Source organism: Eleginops maclovinus, chromosome 23, assembly GCF_036324505.1.
Source record: "Eleginops maclovinus isolate JMC-PN-2008 ecotype Puerto Natales chromosome 23, JC_Emac_rtc_rv5, whole genome shotgun sequence".
In the NCBI taxonomy this organism is placed as follows: Eukaryota; Metazoa; Chordata; class Actinopteri; order Perciformes; family Eleginopidae; genus Eleginops; species Eleginops maclovinus.
The window spans coordinates 742,501-751,884 of NC_086371.1; the positions used below are offsets into that span (position 1 = coordinate 742,501).

The window sequence follows — 9,384 nt, forward strand, 5'->3', positions numbered from 1 at the left end:
ATAAGAATAAGAATAATAAAATATACAAATAATAATAATAATAATAATAAAATATACAAATAATAATAATAAAATATACAAATAATAATAATAATAATAATAATAATAAAATATACAAATAATAATAAGAATAAGAATAATAATAATAATAATAATAATAAAATATACAAATAATAATAATAATAATAATAAAATATACAAATAATAATAATAATAAAATATACAAATAATAATAATAATAAAATATACAAATAATAATAATAATAATAATAATAAAATATACAAATAATAATAATAATAATAATAATAATGAGAAAATACAGAGATGAATTACATGAACTAAGAATAATAATAAAATATACAAATAAAACAAATAATAAAGAAAAATAATAATTATAAACTAGTTATTGAAAATTACTAAGCAATGTTTGGAGGATGAAAAAAATAGGAAAATGTGCAGCTTTTTTCAAAACCATTTATCAAATTATTCTGAAGAAAATCACAAATATTTGTTTTGTTTTTTTCAAAACTAAATATTATAAATGAATAACAAAATGATATTACCCTAAAAAGATGAGGAAACAACATTACATTCAAATCTAAACAGCACTAACCTTTGGAACCTTTTCGTACTAACCTTTAATACTTTAACACTTCTTAAATGTGCTCTCTATTTATTTTCTGGATGTTTGACTTGGAGGATTTTATTGATGCTATTTATCAAATATCTCTGAAAGTGAGAAACTATTTCCAAAGGTGAGTGTCTCCTGCAGTCTCCAGAGGAAACGCTCTGCTGGTAAATGAAAGCGTCAGCTCTCTGATTATCGATCAGACCGGAGAGAGTAATTAAACGTCTCCGACATGTCAGCCTACTGAAGCTCAGAGAGCAGAAACTCCTCGTATTGATCCGAAACATCTCATCTGGAACATCTGGAAATCTGTGTCTGATAGAAAACCGATATACAGTAAAGATAGATCAACTTTATTAGCACCAAAGACAACAACATCACACTGCAAACGGTGGCTGGCTCTGTTGGGATTGGTCCACCAGCTCAGAGATGTCCCGCCCCTTAGCCTATCACGTACAATGTGTGGGAGTGCTAGCCAATAGGAGCGTGAGTGATCCGTAGTGATGTCATTATGATCTGAAAGTAAAAAGGAATGTTTCATTTCAACAATAACATGCCTCAGAACTTTAAAAAAGTGACCTAACCTCCTGCATTTCTGAAGCACATTCACTCAGGTCAATGAGGAGAGGTATTTAGCTCTGCTCAAACATCAGGTTTTATTTGGTCATTTTCAAAACTTTTCTCATGTTTTTGTTGATTCTGCAAAGCATCAGTCTCTTAATGGAGAAAATAAATCAGCGGATTAATCCATAACGAGAATAATAATTAGTCTCCGTCCTGCTGCCAGAAAACTGCAGCAATTAACATCCCATAATAAACAGATTCTGCCTCATGATGGAAACATTTTAACTGTGAATTATTGATTAGACTAAACACAGCGGAGAAAAACAATCAATTATGTCATTAAGTGTGTTATTATCTCTGCACACACACACACACACACACACACACACACACACACACACACACACACACACACACACACACACACACACACACACACACACACACACACACACACATTTATATTTGGATAGTAAAGTGTCACCATTACAAGAGAGGCGCTCCGATGTGAGGCTGATGAAATTGTTGCATTGTGGGTAATCTGACAGTGACGATAATGCAGGAGTGTGTGTTTGTCTTCACACACTCTTTGTTCTTCATTAAGTGTGTGAGGCAGCTGCTGGAGGTGATGCAACACACTGTTACAGTGATATATGAATTATAATTGGCTGTAAGCTTTCAGAGTGGTGTACATTCAAACAAACCATGGTAATGAGATTAAGAGCAAACGAAGTCATGAAATACTTTAAAGGTTCAATTTCACAGTTTAAAAAGATACGTTTTCATAAATCACACAAATGTTTTACATATTTTAAGGAAATATTAACCTGTATTTGACCTGTATTTTATTTTCTCATTTGTCACTTTTTTCACGTATATATGTTTTGATAATGTTCTCCTATTTCTCTTATTTTTTGGATATTTTGGGATTTCTTTCATATGAATTAAAAAACATACTGTGGCAGCGGGGTGTGGTTAGGGTGCCGGCTGCTGGAGTGGCAGGAGTGGCTCAGCCGGAGGCCAGACAGCTGACCAGAATCAAGTAATGAGGGGCGGGTTAAAGTCATGGTTGTGACCTGGTTCTGGGCTCTGTTGCAGTACACGGGGGCCTGAGTGAGGACTGTTTCCCCCCGCCCGCAGGACGAGAGCCACTAACCGCCAGCCCCATTGTGAAAGTTCAGTTCCGCAATAAAGATTTCAGTTTGTGTCAAAGTACCAGTGGTCCTTCCATCATTGGGAACGTAAGTGTGAGCCCGAACGCTCACACACATTTATTTTTGGAACATTTTTCAGCAGAATCAGAAATGTGCCTGAAAACAGAAAACTGCTGCAGAGAGCCAGCTGCTTCAGAGCTGCACTGATGATGATGATGAAGAGGATGATGAAGAGGATGATGAAGAGGATGAGATGAAGAGGATGAAGATGATTTCACACTTGGATGTCCCCCCCTCCCGGCTGCAGCTGACTGTCTGCGTTACATCAGCAGCAGCCGCTCTGCAGAAGCGTCTCTCAGCTTCTCTAACTTCAGCCTCGGTCCGGCCTCTGAACGTCTGCAGGCTTTATTTCTTCCCGTAATTATTATTCCGCTGCCTCGATGCTCATCCGGCACTTTGGAGGCTGAAACGTCCCGACACATCGGGGGGGACCTGAAGGGGCTGTGAGCTCCATGTTGGCCTTTTTAATTCTCCATCTTTATTCCAGACTCTGACCTTTAGGTCCTCTCAGATCAGCACACTGACTTCCTACAGAAACACGAGAGCTATTTCAGGTCCTGCAGTAAAGTCAGTGTGTGTGTGTGTGTGTGTGTGTGTGTGTGTGTGTGTGTGCGTGTGTGTGTGCGTGTGTGTGTGTGTGTGTGTGTGTGTTAAAAAAACGAATCTGATGACATTATAATTGGTGTGTTTTTAAGGGGGGGGGGGTGAGGTGTTTCTCCATGATCAGAAGCCAAACAGTGCCATAAAAATATCTAAGTTTAAGTGAAAGCTATTTTTAGAAAATACATTTCAGAACAATCCTTTTAAGATTGAGAAAGTGAGAAATGTGAAAACAATCTGTGATATTTGAATATATTTGTGACAAATGTCTAAACTACATCTAAATATATTTGAAACGTGTCTAAAATATTTCTAAACTATGTGAAAATGTCTAAACTACATGTGAAAATGTCTCAGATATACAGAGAAATATATCCGTGTGTTCTATGTTCTAAACATTTCTGAAAGATTTCTGAACCCTGGACTGAAAATGATCCTGCGATAGAGATATGTGATCATTTATATGAGACTTTCTATTGCATAAAGTAGATTAAAAACAGTGAGGTTTTTTTACTAACCGTCCTCCTCCTCCTCCTCCTCCTCCTCCTCCTCCTCCTCCTCCTCCTCCTCCTCCTCTTTTCTTGTTCTGTGGTAGGTAAGATGTTCAAATCTCTGGACCTGTCTCTCATCGTGGAGTTCATGCTGATGTTCTACAAAGACAAACCCATCGACTGGCTGCTCGACCACATCATGTGGGTCAAAGTGTGCAACCCTGAGAAGGACGCGTGAGTCACAGACAGACATATCACTAAATAACACCACCAGACTGAATGTGTATATTTATATACTTCTCTGTCTCCCTCAGAAACACTGCGACCGACAGAAAGCCAACCTGAGGATTCGGTTCAAACCATCGCTGTTCCAACACGTCGGGACCCACTCCTCTCTGGCCGGGAAGATACAGAAACTCAAGGTACAGAAAATCACCTGGAGACTGAGAAAGCTCATTGATGGGGAATCATGTTTTCAGCTTCTGAACGGCAGATATTTGGCCCATTCTTTTCAATAAATGTTCACGTTTGGACACGGCAGCAATGTCAAATAAAATGTGGAACCTTTTTCAAAAATGTCAAAAATAAGTAAAATAATTTCTCAAAAAAGAAGAAAATTGTCAAAAGAAAACCATTTTGATAAAAGTGATCAAAATAAATTGTAATGTGAAAAATGAAGTATAAGAAATTCAACAAAAAAGAGAAACATTTTTAAAATGTCCCCAAAAATAAGTAAAAATATCCTAAAAAATGTTGAAAGTTGAAAAAACTCTTTGAAACTTTTTTCAAAAAACGATATAAAATGTTTTTAAAAAAGTGAACAATTTAAAGAAGAAATATTTGAAGACAATCTTTTTAAATACGTGAAAAATTCCTGGAAAAAATTGGAAAGAAGTCGAACCAAAATGTGAAAAATATCAGAAATATTTCTGGTCTCAGGATAAGGACTTTGGGAAGCAGACGCTCCATAAGGGCCACGCTAACCCGCTGGCGGAGGTCACCACCTCCCTGAAGACGTACCAACACTTCACCCTGGAGAAGGCCTACCTGGGGGAGGACTTCTTCTGGGCCTTCACCCCCGTGGCCGGAGACTTCATCCGGATACGCTTCTTCACCCCGGTCCGCATCGAGAGGTGTGGAACACGGAGGAACACAAATAAATAAATAACATCAACAACAACAACAACAACAACACACACACACACACACACACACACACACACACACACACACAAGACGATTCAAAACCTTTTCCTTTAAATACTTTATCTGAAACTCCTGTTTTTTTTTTTAAATCAATGTTTAGAATCATTTCTAATACATTATTTATTTAGATTTATTTTAGAAGTAAAGTCAGTTTTATTTGTGTTTGTTATTATGGTCTGTATTGATATTGAGTTCATATAAATTACATTTGAGATATTTGAAAAACAATTGTTTTACACACATTATTTCATAAAGCCTTATTTCTCGTACAGATAAATATATATATTTCTAAATGTCTGTCCCTCTCCCCGTCAGGTTTTTCTTCCGCAGCGGGAACATCGAACATCCCGGCGACAAACTGTTCAACACGTCTGTCGAGGTGCTGCCGTTCGATGTGAGTTTAGAAAACACACTCAAATGTGCTCCTTTTATTTGCTGAATGACTTTGTTCTTACCTTCTTTTTTCCATAAAAATGTAACTCACAGATTAGATAGAGTCGGAGGATGAAGCCCTCTTTATTGTCACACAGCACACAGCAGAGCACACACAGTGAAATGTGTCCTCTGCATTTAACCCATCCTAGTACTGGGAGCAATGGGGAGGGGGGATTGGAGGTCTCCGGTGCCTTGCTCAAGGTCACCACAGCAGGGCCTAGGAGGTGAACTGGGACCTCTCCAAGTAGCAGTCCACTTTCCATATTTCAAGTCTGTTCGGGGACTTGAACCGGCAACCCTACGGTTCCCAGTCCCCTACTGACTGAGCCACTGCTGGACAGATTTGAGAATCACATGAACGTGTTGAGAGACACCATCCCACAGATCTTGTGTTTGTGTTTCAGAACATCCAGGCGGAGAAGGAGGCTCTGACGGACGGCAGAGAGAAAACACCAAAGTACCACCGGACCGAGGACGGGTTCATCCGGATAGGTGAGAGAGACCACGGGTTCGAATCCCAGCGGGGTTTAACTCGGCGACAAAGTCAAGTTTGACCGATGAATGAAAATAAAAACAGAAGCAGGAGGAGTTTTAGACGCAGGAGGTCGGTTATCGTGACAGGGTTATTGATTTTTACTATAGATTTTTTAGAGTTTTGAACTTTGACTTTTTAGAAATATTTCCTACAAATTGAAAAATAAAAAGACACTTTAGTTCTTTTAGAAATTCACTTTAAAAACTGCAGCTTTACGTTTAATTTAACCTACAATTAATTTAAATGATGTTGACTTTTCCTTTAGTCAAGTTTACATCTATATTGAAGTTCATGTTGAGCTAAGTTTGCCTCCAGTTTACACGTAAGCATACACTTTGTTTATGTTGGTGTTAATTTAAGTATTTCAAGTCTATGTGAAAGTTAGTTTACACGAGTTTACGTAATGTTGGTGATCAGCGTTATTAGAATGAATAAACGTTACGTCTGAGAGAAACAGGGAAGCTGTCAGGCAGCCGTACACATGTTTCTGCACTTTGGATAATCCCACAATAACAACAGTGACACACACACACACACACACACACACACACACACACACACACACACACACACACACACACACACACACACACACACAGTGCTCTGTGTGAGAGCATGGTTGCCTGCCGGATGATCCCGCAGTGTAAATCCTCTCAGGGATTATTGCTCTGTTGAAGAGCAGTCACTGAAATCATGGGAATTTATTTAAATTAAACCAACATCCCAGAACCACAGGGGTCCGGGAGTTTCAACAATATTTAGCAATCCTGAAAGTCTGCACAGAAATCTTTAAAGGTTCATTAGTCACCTCCGTCAACTTTCAACTTCTGCGGGAGAAACAGCTGGATAGATCCCACCATGTGTTTTAAAAAGTGGCCGCAGTGCATTCTGGGAAACTGAGTTTATGGTTGTCTTCTGTTGCAGGAGCGTTCGGCAGCGGGGTGGCGGAGGGTGAGGTGGATGCCTCGTTCGGGCCGCTGGAGGCGATGCGTCTCACGGTTTTGACCGACTCTCCGGTGTGGGTGATCCTCAGCGAGGTGAGAGCCTGTGGACTCAATGGGGATTAGAAACCTAAGAACTTGCGCCGTTCATTTCTCTGCATCAAAGAGCAGTGAATGCCCCAGAGTGACCTCTGACCTCTGACGACTGTTTGAGGGAGAGAGTTAACCCGTTAAGGTGCATCGGTCTGATCATTGACAGGAAGTCTGAATCTGAAAAGTATTTAAAGTGAGGCTGGTTCTGGTTGAGTGTGTGTGTGTGTGTGTGTGTGTGTGTGTGTGTGTGTGTGTGTGTGTGTGTGTGTGTGTGTGTGTGTGTGTGTGTGTGTGTGTGTGAGCTGTTGCATTGTTTTTGCTTATTTTGTGTTTTTTCTTTAAATATCATTTTATTTATTTATTCTAAATTATGTTCAAATGTATTGTTCTTTGTAGGATGTGTTGTTACCCTCATCTTCTTCACTCTCCTGTCATTTCTATGGATTATTACATCTTTCCCTCTCATGTTGTGTGCGTCTCCTTCTGTTTAGCAAAACATTATATTTTTTCATTTCTTTTCAGCCAACACTTTTTTAAATACATGGATTTCTTCTGATGTTCCGTTGTAGTTTTTCCTGCTCATCGTTCTGAATACTTTCACTTGAGGGAATTCTTAAAGGGCTCTTCAGTGCATTCATGGAGTTCATGAAGTCGTATCCGTTTGCAGTTCAGATAAAAAGCTGTTTCCTCTGCTGTTTCTCTCAGATCTTCATAAAGAAAGCCGAGTGAAGCTGCCCCCCCCCCCACCTGCAGAGAGACCTCGCCCCCCAGCTGCAGTCTGCCCCCCCTCTTTGAGGCCACTGCGCCCCCCTGTGGCTGCAGACTGACTCAGATAAACTGGAGACAATATCAAAGTGTATTTATTGTACATACAGGTAAACACTGAAACTGGAAACTGCTGCTACCCCCCCACAGTACTCTGTATACAAGTACACACTACCATAGGAATGCCCTGTGTGTGTGTGTGTGTGTGTGTGTGTGTGTGTGTGTGTGTGTGCGTGTGTGCGTGTGTGCGTGTGTGCGTGTGTGCGTGTGTGCGTGTGTGCGTGTGTGCGTGTGTGTGTGTGTGTTCAGACCTTGGCCTTAACGGAGAGACACGAGCAGTACCCAGAATCCTTTGCTGCCTCGGCCCTGAAACTACTGACGGCTGTTTTTTTAACGAATCTTAAAGTGTATTTTATTTACTGAGGCCTTTTACCCACACTCTGGTTTCATCCTTACTGCAGTACTGTGAGGTACTTTAGAATACTCCAAAATACTCTACAGTACTTTAATCTACTTTAATTTATTTGACTGTACCTCATTTAAGTACATTGATATACTTTACAGCACCTAACACTATTACATGTGTTATTGTATTTTACAGTACCTAATGAACGTACATGAATATACTCAACACACTTTAGAGTATTTTAATGTACTTGTTTCAGTACTGCAGTATTTCACACATACCCCACTTCTCATCTTCAGTCTCTCATTCACACTTTTGGTAATAAAAAGCAGAAAGCTATTTAAAAATAATGAAAAACTCCCAACATTTGAATTATTTCTCCTCTTCATCTTCTGGTATTATTTTTGTCTCCTTGTGTTTCCTCAGATTATTAGTATTTTGCTCTTTTAACACTTTGTTTGTTCTCTCTGTCCAATAATTGACAACCTTTGATTGTGTAGATGATGTGTATAATAATATGAGGAGAAACACCTGCAGCTAGCACCAAAATATATCCTATCTAACAATGTTTTATGCAATTTAATCGTCTTTCTTAATCAAATTTAGCCCAAAGATGTAGTCAAACAAATCAATCCATGGAGTATTAAGTGCTCTAATATATCCAAGGAACAAACTCAGTGATTTAAGGAACAGAAATACTGATTTGAGGCAGCAAGAGATTTTCTATCATCATTTTGTTTGCAGATTTTCAGTGAACCTGGAGTTAATTTCTCTGTGAGATGCACTGAATGCATTGCTATAATCTCGTGTGTCTTTTCTATCCTTTAGATATTTAAATGATTCATGAATTTATCCGATCAGTGACTTGTAATAAAGACAGAAATTAAAAAATGAAGTGTTTGCCTCAAATCTCTGCATTCATCTCAGAGGAAAGCCCAGACGTCGCTGTAAAGAAAGGAAGACGGGAGATAAGACGTGTTTAAGTCAGGTGACTCATCATGAGGAGCAGCACAAGGCCCGGGCCCCGACATGTGACAGGAAGAAGACCCCCAAACCCTTCCTCAATGGGCCCTTGTTGTTGTTTTGCATCTTTTTCTAGACTTTCTTTGTATTCCTTAGTGTTTTTATGTCTATTTTTAGATGTGTTTTGCATCTATTCTGAATTATTAATGTTGGATTTCTGTGCGGTCATTGTGTTTCTCCTGGATGTTGGTTTACACCTTTGAAGTCTCTGTGGTGTTGTGTCTCTTGGTGGACAACTGAAGTCTTTTGATCATTTTGCATCTTTTTGTGATGTTGTTGATCCTACAGGTGCATCGGCATTAAGAAAGAGTTTTGTTTTTTGGTGGGGGGGGGGGGGGGGGGCGGGGGGGTTTGCCTTTAATCGGATAGGACAGTGGAGAGTGACAGGAAAGTGGGAGAGAGAGTCGGGGTGGGATCCGGAAAGGACCACGGGTTGGGAATCGAAACCCAGGTCGCCGGCATACGGTGCAGGTGCCCCAGCC

The 9,384-nt window shown here is 39.5% G+C and overlaps 1 protein-coding gene across 1 annotated transcript in view; it reads left to right on the plus strand.

The window, feature by feature from the left end:
* mgat4b (alpha-1,3-mannosyl-glycoprotein 4-beta-N-acetylglucosaminyltransferase B) overlaps positions 1–8,774 on the plus strand; it is a 51,699-nt gene extending 42,925 nt beyond the window's left edge. Inside the window, 7 exon segments of the mRNA XM_063877339.1 lie at positions 3,603–3,736; positions 3,813–3,920; positions 4,438–4,631; positions 5,020–5,098; positions 5,544–5,631; positions 6,599–6,711; positions 7,414–8,774. Of these exon segments, the coding sequence (XP_063733409.1) occupies positions 3,603–3,736; positions 3,813–3,920; positions 4,438–4,631; positions 5,020–5,098; positions 5,544–5,631; positions 6,599–6,711; positions 7,414–7,437 (740 nt within the window). The 3' untranslated portion in view covers positions 7,438–8,774.
* Positions 8,775–9,384: the final 610 nt, after the last annotated feature.